The following is an 18449-nucleotide window of genomic DNA, read 5'->3' as shown; positions in this document are numbered from 1 at the left end:
GTACCACTAATGTCCCTTATCCTGCTTCCAGCACAGGATGAAGCCCTGGGCAGGGCAGTGTCCTGGGAATCCTCTGGAACATGTCTGTCTTCTGCCTCCCTCAGAGGGGGACACACCAGCTGCACTGAAATGTCAGAAGGGTTTGCACAGCTGACAGGTTGCTGAAAATGGAGCATGGCCATAAATTCTCTTTATCCAGCCAAGTGCAGCTTAATATAGACTTAGCTGCACGGGCTGTGTCCCACACTGAGCCTGGGAGCTCATGACCAAAACATGAACTTGTCGATTTGACTGGATCAGCCACTGCTAGTGAGAGGAAAAAGAAGAAAATCCTCTGAATTTTATCTTTCTCTTTAGGTTTAAAAAAAGTACCAGAGGAAGGAGGGAAGAATGAACATGTCTGAGCTTGGCCAAAACTCCGATGAAGACGTGTGCCCTGAGGACATTGATGAGGATGAAATCCTGGCTAACCTGTCCCCCGAGGAGCTGAAGGAGCTGCAGAGTGAGATGGAAGTCATGGCCCCAGACCCTGAAATCCCCACTGGGATGATACAGAGGGATCAGACAGAGAAACCCCCCACGGGGAGCTTTGACCACAGGTCCCTGGTTGACTACCTGTACTGGCAGAAGGCATCCAGACGCATGCTCGAGGATGAGAGAGTTCCTGTCACCCTCTTGCCCTCTGAGGTAACAAGCAAAAAATCACAAATATTTATTAAGCATCAGCAGGGGGATCTGTTTTATAGCTTTAATACCTTTACCTGCCTCTGCTTCTGCCCCTTATGTAAGGTAAAGTACAAACAAAAGTAGATTAATCCTAAAAGCCTCATCAGCAATAGAATCCGGCTTGGACTGATGTCAGGGTTAGTAATTTTTTAATTGTTTTTCCCAAATATTTACTTAAGATTTTGAATAGAAAAAAAAAATCTAATTCTAATTTGAGTAAAGCAGATCACTGAGAAACTGTCATAAGATCAGTTTTGGATGATGTAACTCTAATTTGTTTGAGTTTGCATATGGAAGAACACCATGTTGCTTTTCCATGGAAGATTATATTAATCATACAAATTAAACTATTAACTGACAGAATTACTGGGGAAAAATCCCAAACCACTGTATTTTAACAGGGTGAAATATTCACTAACAACCAAGCATGCAAATTCTGTGAACTAGTTCAACCCCACTCAATACAGTGCTTAAATTTATTTGACTATCCCTATGACTTTGAAATAAAGTTAAGGTCATACTTAGATACCTTTCAGGATGAGGGCTACACTTAAAAATAGGTTAATAGGATTGAAACTTGGCCAGATGAAATGCATGGATACTTGCATGTGAAGTTCACTAGAATTTGAGGTAGCTGATTTATTTTAGTTTTGTTTTAAATATCAGTAGTTTGCTAATACACACCAGTGTGGCACATCCCAGACTTCCCAGGGCAGTTTTCCTGGGCTTTGGAGCCCAGGGGGAATCTGTAGGATTTTTCTTCTCCTACAACACTCTAACACTCAAAGAAACAATTTTTTAAAGACTCCTGAGGTTAAATCTGAAATCTGGGTGTGGAGCTGACTTCTGCATTCACAGCTGGTCAAGCAAACCCCACACCAAAGCCATTCACCACCACAACCCCAAGGGCAGAAGTGACTGGGACCATTTTGTCTGACTTTGGGTGCAGCACAAGCCATGACACTGTCCTGCCTGAACAGCTCAAATCTAAAGGAAATAGCTTTGTTTTATTAGTGCTTTATTAGCATTTCTCTGTGATGGAGGAACCACTTGCAAAAAGATGCTTGCTACAGAAAAATCTCAGTGAGTAGTGTCTCTGAAATTGGTAGATATTTGCAACTAGTTTATATGGATGGATTTATTTGGATGGTAGGAGCCTCACTGCCCTGCAACTGCTTTGTGCAGGGGCTGGTTTCTTATCTCTGAACTCCAAACTGAGCTAATACTTTATCTCCAGTGAGGTGCTGCCTTAGGTGTGGTGCTCTGGGACTGCCAGAGCAGGTGGCCTGGCTGTCCCTTGTGCTGCACAATCAAAGGACTTGATTCCACAGTGGTCACAATGTGCTCTCTTCACTCCTCCTTGGGCTGAGCAAACCATCAGGGACTCACACTGATGTCCAGTGCTTTGGGGCATACAAAGAAACTTTCTTGTCAAAGAAATTAGAAAGATTGCTCTGAATCCAGAAAGAGACTTTGGATCAGAAATTCTTAACCCCAGAAGGGTTCAAAGACCATCTTAACATATCATTAAATATGTTAAGGATTTAATTGTCAGGATTTAATTTAGTAGGCAAAGATGAGAAACTGGTTTGCAGCCTCTTTAGGAACAAACTATTCCTGTGTTCCCAAGCAAACTGGTACAGCCTGAATTTACAGTAATGACACTTTTAAGGATTATTGTCTATTGTATGGGCATAGAGGGATCTAAATCCAGCTGCTACATGTTTATTTGAGCAGAAAGTTGTTGTAACAAGATGTTTTGCAACTATTTCAGCTGTGAGGTTTTGTCTTCCTCAGAGAAGTGCTGCAGAGGAGACGGAAGGTGAGGCTGGCAGCAGTGGTGAGATGGCTGGCAGGAGAATGCCAGGACCAGAGGGAAAAGAGAGACATTACCAAAATGAGCACGTGTCTGAGTCAAGAACACAGCCTGGGGAGACAAAGAAAGATGGAATTGATAAGGAGAGAGTGGTAGAGGAGGATGAGAAAGAAGAAGCAGAGGAGGAAGAGGAAGATAGTGAAGAGGAGGAGGAGGAAGGAGAAGAAGAAGAAAATGAGACTGAACTGGAAACAAAGGAGAATTACACCAATGAGAACAGTCACAGCAAACAGATAAGTCAGAAGCCAGGTACAGAACCAGGAGAAATCAAAGAAAAGCCCAAGGAAAATGAAAAGAAAATATCGAAATTGAACATCCCCCAGAAGTTAGCACTGGATACCAGCTTCATGAAGATAAGTGCCAGGCCTTCAGGAAATCAAACCAATTTAGAAGACAGCTTGGAGAAAGTCCGAAAAAACAACCCAGACATGAAGGAGCTCAACCTGAACAACATAGAAAACGTCCCCAAGGAAATGCTGATAGATTTTGTCAACGCCATGAAAAAGAATAAGAACATAAAAACGTTCAGCTTGGCCAATGTGGGGGCAGATGACAACGTGGCATTTGCACTGGCCAACATGCTGAGGGAGAACAGGAGCATCACCACCCTGAACATCGACTCCAACTTCATCTCTGGCAAGGGCATCGTTGCCATCATGCGCTGCCTGCAGTACAACGAGACGCTGACCGAGCTCCGCTTCCACAACCAGCGGGGGCTGCTGGGCCACCAGGCAGAGATGGAGATTGCCAGGCTGCTCAAAGCCAACACCACCCTCCTGAAAATGGGCTACCACTTTGAGCTGCCGGGGCCCAGGATGGTGGTGACCAACCTGCTCAGCAGGAACTTGGACAAGCAGAGGCAAAAGAGGCAAGAAGGGCAAAGGCAGCAGCAAATGAAAGAGCAGAAAGAGTTGATAGCGATGCTGGAAAATGGACTTGGGTTGCACCCTGGGATGTGGGAAATGCTGGGGGTACCTCTGCCCCAGCTGAGGATGCAGGAGCCCCCACAAGCCCCCAAACCCCCCGTTCCTGCAGCTGTGTCACTGAGCAAAAGGCAAGAGAACATGAGGCCACCAGCACCCGAGCAGCCGTGCAGAGAGAAACCCATCAGCTTCAAAGTGGTCAAGCTGAAGAAAACTCAGCGCAAACCCCCCGTGCCAGAGTACGTTGAGCCTGCTGAGAAAACCAACCTCAAGGATGTCATCAAAACACTCAAACCAATTCCCAGGAGAAGACCCCCTCCCCTGGTGGAAATAACCCCGAGGGATCAGCTCCTCAATGACATCCGCCAGAGCAACGTCGCCTATCTCAGGCCGGTGAGTGCAGAGCGTGGCTCTGGGTGGGGAGCAGCAGTCACTGCTGGGCTCTGAGCTCTGGTTGGAAATGTTGGCATTGGCAGGGCTGGCAAATGCACCTGCACGTGGCATTGTCACCCTTTTGTGTCAGGCTGCCCCTCCTGGCATGCAGGTGGTGTTTTCCAGCAGCACTGAGCTATGGCTTGGGCAGGGAACTCACTGCAAGCACCAAGGCTGCAGCATCTCTGTCTGCAGCCACGAGGTAAAAGAAAGGAAATTCACTCAGGAGGTGAGCAAACCCACAGAAACTCAACCTTAATCAACTCAAAATACTGTATTAGTTATGACAGGCATGTGCTGTTTTAAGACAGTTGTTTCGGGAGGAACAACAGGCATTATTTTTCACATGAGCCCCCATAAGCCCCATATTTTTCTCTTCAATAGCTGTGTCTTTCCTTAGCTTTCACTTTACACAAGAGAGCACTGTCACTTGGCACACACTGAAATCCAGCCTGGACTCAGTCTGCAGCCCAGCTCCTGCCTGCCTCACCCAGGAACAAGGAGTGTGTTATTTTAGTGATCCTTTGCTGCTCATTCTTTTGTTTGTCCTTATGTAGATCAATTGCAAAATTCTAGTGCTAACAGGAAAAAAGAAATTAGATCCACCAGCAGTGAAGATGGAACAAGGTTGTGGGAAGAAAGTAGTGGTACTGTATTTGTTTTCAACTAAAACTTTGCAACTGAAAATTGGCTCAGTGGTCAACTCAAGTGAGTCCAACATCATTCTGACTTTGAGAATGCCTGTTCAGAGCTGAACACTGCCTCTTGGATATGCTCTCACTTGGGTATCAAAGCCATGGGCTGCTTCTCAAAATGCTGGCCACCAGATTTAACCTCTTGCTCTTCTGACCTGTTATATTCCCTTGCATTGATTCAAGAAATCCTAAAATCTGGCTGATGTATTTGTAGCTTGAAGCCTCTTTGTGTTGCCAAGGCTCGAGGAAGAGGACAGAAATTCCCTTGTAATTAAAAATAGTCGAGTAGTACTTTGTAATTATTTTTTCTTTCAATATTGACATTTTAATATAGCAGGCTTAATTTTGCTTTCATTCATACCTACAAAGAAATAGATATTTCCTCAGTAATTCCAGACAGAGTAGTCTGTCTTGATATTTTGTCAGGGGCAGGTCCTGCAGTGACCTTGGATCCTGGTTCAGGATTACCCTGAACATTCTGTCCCCTAGGCAAGTTTTGGTGTTCTGAGTTTCTGCTGGCCAGTGTAACTTGGCTGCAGCCAAGGCCTCTCCTCAGGGCATTTTTGGCCTTTCTAGGCCAGTCTAGGGGTTGCATTTTTGGTTCCACATCCCAGACAATACTGAACCCCAGCCATTCCCCCCAAAATGATCAGGAGGATTTTATCCATGAGAACTGTGGGGTTAAAGGTAGAGGGATCAATTAATGGTGTATTGATAACAATTGCTATCACAGGCCATGGAAAGATGAAACGATGGACACATTCCTGGGGGCTTGGAGTGGTTTGTTCTGGTGGATTGTTTGGGGATTTTCTGGGTTGGTTCTTTTTTGGTCATCAGACCACTTGGCTTGGATTTTGGGCATTACAGTGTTATTATCCCCATTCTCCACGATCTTTTGGCCTCAATTCCATCAGCTTCATTTCTAAAATGGAGTTTTACTGCTTGAGCTGAGCCAGGTGTTTGCTCTCTCTGTGGTGGAACTCAATGCCTTCAAATTGATTTCCTGGACCTTAAGCATTGCAAATATCAAGTGGGACATTCCAAACAAAAGAGAGCTCCCAACCAGAGCTCCTTGGAGTTCCCAGCTGTTATATTTTTAGTTCCTGAGGGTTTGTATTAGACTAAACTGGCCTAGTAAATAAGACTGAGAAATTTCCTCCTCCTAATACTTCATGTCCTTGTCCAGGTGCCATTGCCAAAACAGCTGGAGTGAGAGACCAGACTGACCTGAAGAAAACAACTTGGAATAAGGACTATTCAAGTTTTGCTTACAACTGTTTCAGCAGATGTTTTCTGCAGAACCCAGGTGGTGTATTCAACTCTTTGGGAACAAAGCTTGCAATGCACACTTATACAAGTGTGGTGGAAACAGCTGGCATGGGAAAAGTCAGTGCTAAGCATTTCCATCAGGTATCAAACAATCCCACTGCCATCTGTCTGCCAAGTGGATTTGAGGCTTCAGTTTGTTGTGGGAGTATTTTCTCAGAGGCATCAATAACCTTGTCTTTCTAGTTTGTCAGCAAACTATTTTGCTTCCACGTTGTCCTTCTGCTGCCAGATTCTGCAGGAACATGCTGTGCTTTATCTTATCTTTCTTTTCACACACATGCTACTTTATTACTCTCTTGTCCATGAGAAATGTATTTGGTTTCCATGTATACAGCTTCATTTTTTAGGCTAAGGAAAAAGAACTGAAATAAAGCTCTATCTGTAAGATGTGTGCAGCACTTGCATTGCTAACAAAGCCCTCACAGACAATGACTGCTCTGGCACAACAAACACCTTCCAAGCTCCCTCTATTGCAGAACAATGTCCTGTAATGTACCTGATCAGCATTTAAGAGATGATGCCATGCTCTGCTTTGAGAACTGTGATGTTCAATCCCTGTGATTCACCTCTGTCTTACTGCAATCCTTAATTGCAGCCACCTTGGAGAGCACTGAAATGCCATTTTAGGTCTCTCTCCATGCTGTTTTTGTGGCAGGAAGAGGAGCTTCACCTCTTTTCCAGGGGTTTAAGACACTCCTCATTCCCCCTAGTATGATGTGTGAATAGCATGTCACATCCTGGCAGGGCTGGATTTGAAGGGGTAAAACCTGTATATACACAATGTAGTTTTTCCTTAGTAATTTTGTCAGGTTTTTTTTTCCTCCTCCCTCTTTATAACCACATTAAAATTTTCTGATGTCTTTCCTGTAAAGCAGCTACAGGTAAGTCACACTCTTGTGAAATATATCCACAAGAGACCAATTGTTTTAGGGGCTTTTTTTTTGGTTTGTTTTTTAAAGCCATAAGGCACAGGGAAAGAACAAAGGCTTTCCCTGTGCTAAAATGCACCTTCCTGTTTGACCCAAAGGCACAGCTTTGTAGCTCCTGGCAGGATTTCCTTCAGGTGAGTTAATCTCTCAGTGGTAACTCTTAGCAACCTTCCCCTAGCAGCTAAATCCCAGTTCCACCCTGCTCCCCCTTCCCATGTTTATTTAATAATCCTGAAGTATCAGCAATGTCCAAGACGTCTTGAATCCAAGCTTGTCTCTACTCTCACTTTTTCAAATTTTCACTTGTGCTTGTCCTTTTGGTACCTATCACCTGGTCTCTTTCCAATCTCCACCTTTCAAACTTGTAAAGCTCCTTCTCAGCTCTACTTCTGTTTGTAAATGTAATGCCCCAAACTTGGGAAAGCTGTTTTCTGTGCTGCCTAAGAGAGCAAGTAGCTTTAAGGTATCACACACAGGGAAGTGACATAAAAAAATGAAAATAATTTTCATTGCAGCCCTTTCTTTTTGTAAAGGGCAAGAGTAGGAAAGGAAGAAGCTTGGCACTTCCAACCAAGCCCTTGCACAGAACACAGCACAAGTGACAAATGCACCAAGTAACTCCCCAGGAAAGCTCTTGGAGCACACTGCTCACCAGATTGGCTTCAAGGCCAGGCTGCTGCAGCTCAGACTGCAGTTGGGACAGAGAAGCACAAAGGAGTATATAATATAGTGCTTTACCATCTCCAATCCAAGCTTCCAGACACCAATTACTGCTACACCCAGAAGCTGCCAAACATGAATTTCCAGGGTGGATAGAGCATGGCCTGTGAATTCTGCTCTGATCCATGTTCTCCCACCAGGCAGCCTCTCAGTGATCACAGGAGGAGGGAGGCAGACACAGAGATCACACCATTGCTTTGACTGCAGCAGAAGTGGTATTAGTACTGCTCAAAGCACAGCTCCCAGTAATCCTAGAAGCAGAAATCCCTCTCAGGTAATTAACAGAAATGTGAAATCCCAGTTAAGCAGAGTTATGTAAGAGACCAAAACTGCATGAAGAAATACCCTAAGTATTCCACCTGTGTAGAGCAGCTGTGTTAAGGATGCAAGAGCAAGGCTGGAACATTTCAGCTCAGAGGTCCCTTGGGCCTCAACAAAGCTGACACAGAGCAGTCAGAGCCAGCAGCTTCAACCCCAGCATGAGCTTGTGGCACGAGCCACAGGGTGACAGCAGATCTCCCACCACCCCAGCCACAGACACAGGCACGAGCTCAAGTTTCCAACCATTAGAATTTATTTTCTTCATAACTGTGCAGTTTTTAAAATGCTACTGTAATGATGAAGTCATAGGCTACTATGTTCTTTAGGTGTGGAAACAGTTTTTGAAAAACAAAGACCATGCGCTACAAGTGAGGAACAGGCCATTGACTCTTCAGCTGGAATATACAGACACTTTTGATAAATACTGATCACCTTAACACTTAAATGGAATGACATGTTCAGAGTTCTACACAGTTCACTATGGAAACAGCATGGCAAGTTACATAAAAGCTTCAACTTCAAGGATCCTTGCTTTTTTGTTAAATTAATTACTTGGTTAGAAAAGAGAAATGCAAGAATATTTGAAATGGAGTCTCACCTGGACCCCCCCTGTTGTTGGTAAGCTCCTGTTATCAAGATGATTCCATCAGAGCTGGCAATTAAGTTGTGTATATATAAAAGAATCCCCCACACTGCTTTCAACATCAGGAGTTTTAACAGGCAATTATCTTCATGAATTTGGAATGGGTTTTCAAAAATTGTATCTTGACATTTATTGCTTTTACTTGTAAACCTGAAATCCAGTTTATTTCTTTGAGGAGTGTTGGAAGTACAGAGTCAATAGATGCATGTTTGACCTGCATCTTTGCATTCTGGGTGAGAAGAAAGAAAAAGATGACCCACATTCAAGAACACACTTACACCTCCATCTACAAACAGCCTGTGCAGACTAAAGCAGGTAAGTCCTAAAGCAGCAGTATTTAAAAACATCAATGGGGTAGAAATCAAACTCATCCAAACTCTCTCTTTTTCTCCCATGCTTGTCCAGAGTTTAGCTGGTACACAAGGAAGTTTGGCTCTCCTACAGAGGGGAGCAGTTCTATGGATGAGGATTTTGGAGAGCCTGAAGGTAAATGTTACTGGGATTGGCAGGCAGTGCCATGTATACTCTTCATGCTTACAGCTATTCAGACTGTTTCAGGGCTGCTAAAGGAGGGCTGTGAGGTGAGGATTGGAGCCCAGACTGGGCACAAGCACTGCACAGTTTTACCACATGCCAGGTAAGCTGGTAACGTGGTCTCTGTAATACAGAGCACTCAAGGGAGGGATTTGGAGGATGCAAGAGATACCTGCTTGTGATACATCCCAGCTCATCTGAGCATCACCAGGCTGAAAAGTGCTACCCAGCATAACCTGCCTAAACTGCAATATTTTAGAACTGAGATGAAAGGGATGTTGTTTTAATAGACCAATTTGCTACAAGACAGTTTGAGAGACTGCATTCCACACATTTCCACTCTTCCTCCTCTACCCCCAGAAGAAGAGACAAGCAAACATGGTTAAGTTAGTATGTATTTGTGTAAACACCAGAACATTTTGCTATACAATAGAAAAAAATTGCTGTTCTTATGTTCTTAGAGGAGCCCTGAAGACCTTGGAATACCTGTATCCTGCAACTATTAACCTGTACCACATGCATTTCCTGTTTTGTACATAAACTGAAAGCAAGCTTGAACAATAGTAAATAGCAACTACACTCCTGCAACAGGCAGAAATGCCACATTGCAGCTGCTTACTCCTTCACTTTAGATATGTAATCAGCCAGTTTGTTGATACTATCCTCTTGCTGTTCTAGAGCATCCAGTATGAAGCCCATCGGGGTCTTCTTCAAGCCTATCCCCTCCATCTTGTTCTGCAGCTTGTTCTGTATGTTCCTGAGCCTCAGGGAAGCATGGACAAACATCACTGCATGACAGAAACACACTCATTAATTGTTAATTCCCAAAGAATGCACAGTTCTTGCAGCACTTAAGCCACATCCCAGCACTGTGACATCACTGGAAGATGATGACGTATCAATGACTGCTTGAGTGACCACAGGTACCCATTTAATAATAACATTAAAGATGCCTTGTGCTCCTTTTTGTCCCCTCCCCCAGTTCAGTTTAGGACCATTTAAACACAGATGACAAAGTTAACAACCGACTTAGACTCTGCAGACTTGTTTGAGAAAGCTCAAGTCACACAGCTCTACCCTCCCAGAGAAGAGAACAAATACTTACAGAGGAGAGGAAGTGTGATCCCAAACATGAACACCATGACATCCCCCAGGTAGGAGATCAAGAAGTAGCTAGACAGCATGATGGCCACAACAAAGGTGGTTGGGTACTGCTTCTTCATCTTGCGGAGTATATCCTTGTTGTGTGACATCCACACAAAGCCCAGGAAAACCAGCACCACCACTGTGCCACCAATGAGCATGTTCAGGGGACTCAGGAACCTGCAGAGAAGAGGAACAACAACAAAGAGTTCAGTTTCAGAGCCTTCATCACTTGTGTCCATATAGGACCAGCCAGCTCAGTGGTAATGTTGCTAGGAGGTAAGGCTTTGAAAAGGCAGTTGCTGCTGCCAAGACCTTCACCAAGGTCTTTAGCTGGAGCTAAAAAAAGTAAAAAGTACAACTGAAGAAGAAACCCTTAGTGTTGAATTCAGATAATCTTTGTCTTTATGTTCTCTCCCTGAGCTTAGTTCAGTATGATGAGTTTCTGCAGTACATCATCACAGAAGTACTGCCCACCAGGACCCCTCCTACCTCTGCAATCAATTCATTTGATATCACACCCAGAGTCAGCATATCCAGATGGAGACAACATTGACTGATCTTTTCCCTTCACATGACCAAGACCAGGCTCAGGCTAGGCTTCAGATGAACAAGCTCTTCATGCTGTCTTGTCTAGGTTTGCAAAATGGGAAAGGTAGAACACTGAGTAAAGGAAGTTACTTCACTACTTCTTGTTTCTGAATAAACCTCCTCATTGGCTTACATTCAAGCAAAAGAATTGCATGAAGAATTGTAAGGCAAAAGAATTGCATTACATTCAAACCAAAGAATTGCAAAAGGAGCTTGCCACTGTTAGCACAACAGATGGAAGCCCAGTACAAGCAAGCACACCTGAGAGTCAGAAGGAACTGGAGTTTGTGATTAAGGCTTTACAGGAAGAAGAGCCAGGCCTGGCAAGAGAGTCACTGCTGAGGTTTGTGTTCTGTTATTGTTATCAGTTTCCAAGCAAACCAAGCCATGGAGTGGATCAGCTTTGGACTATAAACAGCAAGTTCCTTTTTTGGACAAAGGCAAGAATGTCACCTGCTCAAACCACTTTCCAAGCATTTAGAGCTTGTTCAGAATCAAGTGTTCAGCAATGACTTTGCTGAGCTTGTTTCTGTACTCACCCAGAATCCAGCCTCTATGGTATTTCACTTAAATGGTATTAAGTTATGTGAATTCATGTGCATTCTGATGTTCTGGCTTTCACATGCACTGATCTGATTACACAGCAGCTGAGGCCTCTGGGCTATTACAACTATGGCAGCAGCATGACAGCGCCCTGATAAAGCCAGACATGCTCAAGGTTTACTCTTGCAGACTTTGCAGCTCATCCTGCTGCTCCAAAGCTACCATGCCCAGTGACTCACCAGTCCTCCCCACTGCCAAGGAGGATGTTATGGTTTGTGGTCTGTGCTTCATATCCGGCCCAGGAGGAAGAAATCTGCTGCAGGATTGGTACTGCCAACACTCTACCTGCAGTGAGGGAGCCTTTTCCTGCAGCAGGAAGAACCCCCAAGAGTTATTTCAGAGCAAGGACTGGCTCTTGATTCTTCAAGTCAGTTGTGCCAACAGGAGACAGGACAACTGGACAGAAAAAGATTAAAATTTAGAGTAGTTCCCCACCTGCTTCTGCTACTCATGCTGAAAAGCCAGTCGGGCTTTTTGTTAAGTGGTGACAGGCCAGAGTTGCCTGTTGCACTTGAGTCACTCCCTGTAGCCAGCCAGATTATATTTAGCTCTGAATTGTCAATCTAAAGTTTCCAGACTGGAAAAAGTGAACAGCATTGCTCTGGAAAGAAATCAGTTTCATCTGTGCTCCTTTGCAGCAGGAGCAGGGTGACTCACGACTGGACCACACTGGTGCCTGGGTTATATATGTGCTACTGGACATATGGGATTCTTAAAGTAGGATTCACCTCCACACCTCAGCTGTCTTGGAGCAGAAATGGCCAAACCTACACAACTCACAACAGTCTTTTTTTTCGTTGCTAAAAATCCATGGACAAGATAATCCTGGAAGCAACAAAGATCTAGGCAGAGCTCTACTCTACAATTTCCATGTGCTTGGAAAATACTCTCAAAGCCTTATCACCACTACACCTCCCATTACTCTTATTACAACTTCAGAAACTTGTGGTGAAGAACCATCCCTCCATATTTATAAGGAAGAAACCAAAGACTTCTCTGCTCTACATTTCTTTCTGGTATTACACAAGTTCTTTATAACTGACTGGCTGTAAGGGATATGAAGAGGGGTGAGGGGAGAATGCATTCAGAAGATCCCTCTTTTCTGAGCAAAGTGATTTGCATCACATGTTTTCTGAAGTGGGCTGCATTCCAACACGTACAAGGGAGCAGTGAACAGAAGTATCAAGTGAAGGCATTCAGAGCCACATGAACACAGATGGGGATCACAGTTGCCACTGAAAACCAGTATTCACATTATCAGCCATGTGTCCAAGGACTTCACTACTGGTGATTACTGTGCTGGAGAGGGTGTCATATGCCAAAGCCACCCTTTACTGCCTGACCTACAGCACAATTTACAGCACTATCTAAGATTATCCTAGAAATTCATATACAGAAAATTCTTTTATAACAATGGCAGTTTTCAGGAAGGCAGAACTCCATTATCCAGTTTTGCTCAGATCTGTTGGCATGCTGCTCTCAATAACACAATAGCTAAAAACTAAAAAGGAAAAAACAGGGATATGTAATTTTAGAACAAAGACTAGGGAAAAAGAGAGCATGTAACAGCTCTAGAAGTCACCTTACTGTTGAACTACTGATATTTGCCTTATTTAAACAGAGGTCAGAACACAAGAGGACAAATTTGTGCTCAGGCAAGAAGGCTGGAAGTCTTTCAGAGATGCAGAGAAAAGGTGAGTGACCAGCCATTAACTATGTTACAAGATACTTTCTAAATATAATTCCTTTAGCAGGAATTTATGAGACATCAAATACCTAAAAATGTAATGCAGAGAACTATCAGCATGGCAAGGGTACAGTGACTTGAGTTTATATTGCTCAGAGGACTTAAGGGAAGAAAAACTCTTTTAGGGTTGGACATAAAACCCACTAACTTCTCTGATCCTGAAAGCAGTGAGTGTGGCAGGACTAACAGCATTTGGGGGTGCCAACAGAGCACCCCAGCTGGGTGATCTCCTTTGTTTTCTATGGTGACAAGGTATAACCCTGGTGGGATGCTGTGACCTCCAGTACAGCTGGGACAATGTGACAAGGAAAAACCATCACCCAGATTCAGTTTCCTGCTGCCCTGCAGATACCAGGCTTCCTTCAGCATCTACCTAGATACAAAGTAGAGACAGGCAAAATAAATACACAAAAGAAACATCCTGGATGGCTGCAGGGGAAAGGGCATTGTTCTGTGTGAAGTAGGACCACAGGACACTTTGTATTGATAGAAGCACCTCAGGAGAGAAGAGATGCTGGGGGTGCAGTTGTGTGGGAAGAAGCACTGGAAGTACTGGCAGCTACCCCTGGCCAGCAAAAACAGATGAAGATGAAATCCTTTTTTTAAACTAGATTCGTATTTCTAGGCTCTGCCCTACATGCATCACAAAACAGGTCAGAATTCTCACACAGGAGCAGGAAAACACAAAAACCTCTGCTTTCAGTGAGTTATCACATCACCTCTTCTTGTCAGGTTGTTTCATACCTGTGCACTTGTGCACAGCCTTACAGCAGGAGAGGGGGAGGACATACAGCTGTAGCATAAGGAAAAAAAGAGCTTGGCAAGGCACATCCTTTGTGTAAGGCAAGTAGCCTCCAGCAGCACAAACCAGAAATAGGATAGGCCACATAAAAAGCAAAAGCAAGATAGCTCCACACTCCTATCATCTCCATTTTAGATGACTGTCTTGGGGTGATTATTCAGCAGCTGCTGTCACATCTGTTTCTTTTGTATGTGACCAGGCAAGTCCAAACAAAGGCACTGAGCAAGAAACTGGCAGTCATTGAGAACATTTTCTTATTTAGAGCAGCTCAGTTAGGCTGAAATAAGCATGAAAATTCCTTTTGCTCCACCACAACCCAAGCACTGGGCAGGTTAGAGCACTAAAATGTGCTCATTTGTATTAATTTAAGTAACTTGAAAGATTAAGTTCTGCATCCTCCCTCCCTCCCTATACTTGGAGCTTCACTGAGGTTATACAGCTGTAACTACAGGTAGCACATAAAACTATAAATAGCACATTGGCTCAAGGGACAGTCCTCAGCATCCATGGATTTAGCAATGCTTCTGTACCTACTGTTGTTCACTTGCATGGTTTTGGGAGACAGATTCCTGCCTGCAGAACTGCCAGACCTTTATGAAGTTATGCACCAATATTATTATGCAACATGTTTTAAAATTATGTGTTTTGCTTGCTCATTCCTAATCTCTCATCAAGCATGAGAGAAACTAAACATTTTGCTGCCCTGAAGCCTTTGCTTCAGCAAAGGGAATCACTGCAAGTGTATCAGCTAAGGTCTGGGGAAGAAACAAAGAAAAAAAAATATGACACAGTTGTGAACTGCTGGAGTTGTACAGATGGACAGTAGATGCTTTGAAAAAGTGGGAAAGGAAAGAGACACCAAACCTGAGGCTGCAAGGAGAACATTATTCCAAGACAGAAGGAGCACTCTGATGCAGTATTCTGAAATTCAGTACGCTTTTTTAAAACTGTCACATTTAGAAGCTGATTTTTAGCAAGTACATCTAGGCAACAAAAGCCTAGATGAAATTACATTAATTTAAAGTAGTTAAGTTTGAACTACATGATAGAGAGGCCTTGTTAAGAGTAGGTGGAAGAACAGAAAAATTTCACTTATTAACCACATTGACTGTTTGAGGGAAGTTGCAAGATGTGGGAGGCTCTGAAGGCCCTGATTTTAATAAAAATTCATACAGGACTCAGAATGACAGGGCCCTGGCTCAGAGTAAGAACAGGGAGTCCAGTTCTTTTATAACTGGGAGAAAGGGCAGAATTTTGTCAAGATCCTGGTTTTTATCAGCAATCTACTGCAACAGAGTTGTAGGGGGGGGAAAAAAGAAAAAGCAGACAAGTCCAGAGTCCCTCTTAAGGGAATATGCAGGGAGGGAGCTTTGCTGTAGGAGGAGCAGTAAACTAAAGCTGTGGCACAAAGCACTCTATTTCCAGTATCAAGAAAGCTCTGGGCTACAATTTCTGTGTCAGCCCAGCACAACCACAGTACTGCAACAGCTGAAAATGTTATCTTTGCATTTCAAGTCTGCCTATATAATTAGATGCTTTATGAGCAGGTAGAGTTGGTCATGGGATAAATTTAGTCTTGATCACAGGAAGACCACTCCATTAGTGGTTCCAAATAATCCTGCCCTTAGGCCTGGACACAGCCCTGGAGTTCCTAAAAAGTCATGATTCATCATTTATCAGGCATTCCTGCCCATTATAGAATGAAGTGGAAGACAACTTAGTCATCAATTTAAATTTGTCAAAAGAACTTTCTTTACCTTTCCCTCAAAGCTAGTCTGGGCAAATGAAAAATATTTCTATTAAAAGAAATGGATACTTCTTCTCTATTGAGGTATTATCTCATTTCCTTTAGAAGTCTTCTCCCATCTGATTTTACTTATGTATTAAAAGAATCAGGTCCATCATATACCAAAGACTCTAAGGAGATAAAGATCCCACTTCATGTCTTCTTCATCCATAAGTTTTCAACACTGAGGATTGTCACTCAATATTAAGATATTATAATTGCAGTTCTGATATTGGTTTCCATCTTCTGTGGCTCTCTTCCTCCTCTTCCACCTCCTACCTCAGCACATTAGTAGGAAATAAGTGGGAGACAAATTTCCCTTGATCTGAAGAAAAGCAGAGTTCAAAAGGAAGAATTTAGGAGGATGAGTAAAAACTGCTGCCCTCCCTGTTTTACGACTGGAGATACCAAAATTATTTACATTCTTTTTTCAACTTCTTGGGCAGAAGAGCTTCCCAGGGGACACTGTGATTTACCTGTTCATCGAGAGCTGGCTACAGCATCGTGCTGCTAAACAAGGGTAATGACACCTAAGTCTAGAACAAAGTGGCAGAAGAACAGCAAAACCATGGAAGTCTCATTTTGCCAGTCTCATTTCTAAAGATCACTGCAACATATCCCCATCAAAATGCACAAGAACAAGGCCTATGCCACTATACTGAACCTGAAACCAACATATGCATCAAGATCAAAAATGTAGGATTCTGAGCCTATCCTTCCACAGACCACAGGTCAAAGTCCCCTGTGAGCCAGAGAATTTTTATCAACTTCGATGCTGGGTCAACAGCTTCAGAAGCCCTAATAGGATGCAGAATGCTTACCCCCCACCAAAAAAAATTGATTAAGCCTCTGCAACATAAGAGATAAGATGTACTTCAGCCAAAGCCACTCTGGCTTGGTGGCTGGGCAATTCTCCAATTTAAGCATTTGTGCATTGCTCTTTGAGAAGAGTGGAATATTTCAGTTTCCAAATTAATTGCTTAATCATCATTTCTTCTGCATGTCTTGCTTAAGAGCTTTCTGACCAAAGATCCTAGGGCAGTACCTGAAATAGAGTCACATAGCCTTTGATCAGAAGGTGATTATAAGGTTATTTCCTCATTCCCTTCAAGAACGCTGGGTGTGACACAACATTGTGACCAGCAGATGGGCCCACCTCGAATGCCTGAATTCTGCCCACAAAAACGAAAGGGTACCTTATTTATTTTATAGTGAAGTTTTTCACTAGCTAGCTCAGAAATAAGAACGGCTTGTCTTGAACATTACTTTAGAACACTAACAGAGAGCATTTTTTTCCATTCGTAGCTGAGCGTGTCTCAGCCGGAGCAGGGCAGGCTCGGGAGTGAGCACAGATCGCTCCGCGTTCAGCGACATCCCGCACTCGCTGCATCGCCGCCTCCGCCTCGGGCACAGCGCTGGAGGAGCAGCCCGTGGAAGGGGAGATAACAAACAGCGAGTCCTCGGAGCCGTCACACCCCAACGCTACATCACAAACCCGACCGCCACCCAGCCTTCCCTTGTGCAGCAGGCCTCTACATTTTTAAACGACACTAGAGGTGTAAGGAGGGGCGGGATGGGGAAAGGGGAGTGGAAGAGGGTAAGGGGAAAAGAGGGGAAAGGGCAGAAGGAGAAAGGAGGAAGGGAAAAGGCAGCTCCCCCGCCCCTGTGCTCTCACATCCCGCCCGGGCCCTTTCCCGTGGCGCAGAGCCCCCGCCCGGGGACCGGGACCGGGACCGGGACCGGGATCGGGACCGGGAGCGGGGCCGCCGCACCCCGCCTGCCCTGCCCTGCCCTGCCCGGCCGCACCGCCAGGCCGCCACTGACCCCACGATGGAGACGAGCGCGGCGGCCACCATCAGGTAGTTGGTCTGGTAGTAGAGCAGGTTGCTGACCACCCGGTTGTTCCATTTCGAGATGTCCTTGAGGTCGGGCAGGGCGAAGCGGTCCGAGCCGGGGAAGAAATCGTCCCAGGCCCGCAGCGGGGCCACCTGCACCTCCATGGCCGCCGCCGCCGCCGCGCAGGCTCGGGAGCGCCGGGCACCGCCCCGGGGCGGCTCCGGCACCGGCACCGGCACCGGCAGAGACCGCGGTACCGGCACAGCGGCACCGGCACACCGACACCGGCCCGGCCCCGCCGCTCCGCGCTGCTGAACCCGCCGGAGAACGAGCAGCAGCGCAAGCGACAGGCGTGTGTCACCGCCCAGGGCTGGCAGCTGACAGGGGCTGCTGTCAATAATCGCTGCGAATTCATTGTTCCTTCAGCAAGTGGTGATGCACGTTGAGCACTCACGTGGCGAAGCCACTGGGCATCATCTGTGAGGAAAAGGAGGAGTGGGGGGAACACCACGAGAAGTGTCAGCCCCAGCCAAGGTGGTCCTGCGGGTGACAGGGGGGCTCTGTTAGTGGGGTTGATGTCTTCAAGCTGAATTTTCTGTCTTCAGGCTGAATTTTCTCACCTTTTGCAAAGTAACTGATCTAGTCTGACAATTTCTACAATGGAATTTACCTCATTAAAAAAAACCTTTGGGTTTCAGGCATTGCGTAAGATTACATCACCTAAATAAATATGCATTAGGAGGGCGGAGAATATGTTGTATATAGGCGGGTTCATGTAAATTATGCTATATAATAGACGGAACTTTTTACCCC

The 18449-nt window shown here is 44.8% G+C and overlaps 2 protein-coding genes across 2 annotated transcripts; one reads left to right on the top strand and one right to left on the bottom strand.

Annotated features, from left to right (window-relative positions):
- The first annotated feature begins 258 nt into the window (after positions 1-258).
- Positions 259-8365, top strand: LMOD3 (leiomodin 3). The gene is made up of 3 exons (XM_079317439.1): positions 259-687; positions 2524-3918; positions 5839-8365. The coding sequence occupies exons 1-3, from the start codon at positions 391-393 to the stop codon at positions 5863-5865; spliced, it is 1719 nt and encodes a 572-aa protein (XP_079173565.1). The 5' UTR covers positions 259-390; the 3' UTR covers positions 5866-8365.
- ARL6IP5 (ARF like GTPase 6 interacting protein 5) lies at positions 8182-18003 on the bottom strand. Its single transcript, XM_079317458.1, has 3 exons — positions 17625-18003; positions 10234-10451; positions 8182-9916 (listed from the first exon to the last, which is right to left on the bottom strand). Exons 1-3 carry the CDS (start codon positions 17798-17800, stop codon positions 9744-9746), a joined length of 567 nt encoding a protein of 188 aa, XP_079173584.1. The 5' UTR covers positions 17801-18003; the 3' UTR covers positions 8182-9743.
- Positions 18004-18449: the final 446 nt, after the last annotated feature.

This window comes from Erithacus rubecula (genome assembly GCF_903797595.1).
Source record: "Erithacus rubecula genome assembly, chromosome: 13".
Classification (NCBI taxonomy): domain Eukaryota; kingdom Metazoa; phylum Chordata; class Aves; order Passeriformes; family Muscicapidae; genus Erithacus; species Erithacus rubecula.
The sequence above is the reverse complement of the archived record's forward strand: the minus strand, read 5'-3'. Positions and strand labels throughout refer to the sequence as shown.

Excerpts from the sequence above, each read along its gene's own strand:
- LMOD3 (XM_079317439.1), top strand. The coding sequence starts at position 391 with ATGAACATGTCTGAGCTTGGCCAAAACTCCGATGAAGACGTGTGCCCT. Across the intron at positions 688-2,523 it reads TCACCCTCTTGCCCTCTGAG|AGAAGTGCTGCAGAGGAGAC; the intron begins GTAACAAGCAAA and ends TGTCTTCCTCAG. Across the intron at positions 3,919-5,838 it reads ACGTCGCCTATCTCAGGCCG|GTGCCATTGCCAAAACAGCT; the intron begins GTGAGTGCAGAG and ends GTCCTTGTCCAG.
- ARL6IP5 (XM_079317458.1), bottom strand. The coding sequence starts at position 17,800 with ATGGAGGTGCAGGTGGCCCCGCTGCGGGCCTGGGACGATTTCTTCCCC. Across the intron at positions 10,452-17,624 it reads GCGCTCGTCTCCATCGTGGG|GTTCCTGAGTCCCCTGAACA; the intron begins GTCAGTGGCGGC and ends TCTTCTCTGCAG. Across the intron at positions 9,917-10,233 it reads GATCACACTTCCTCTCCTCT|TGATGTTTGTCCATGCTTCC; the intron begins GTAAGTATTTGT and ends TCTGTCATGCAG.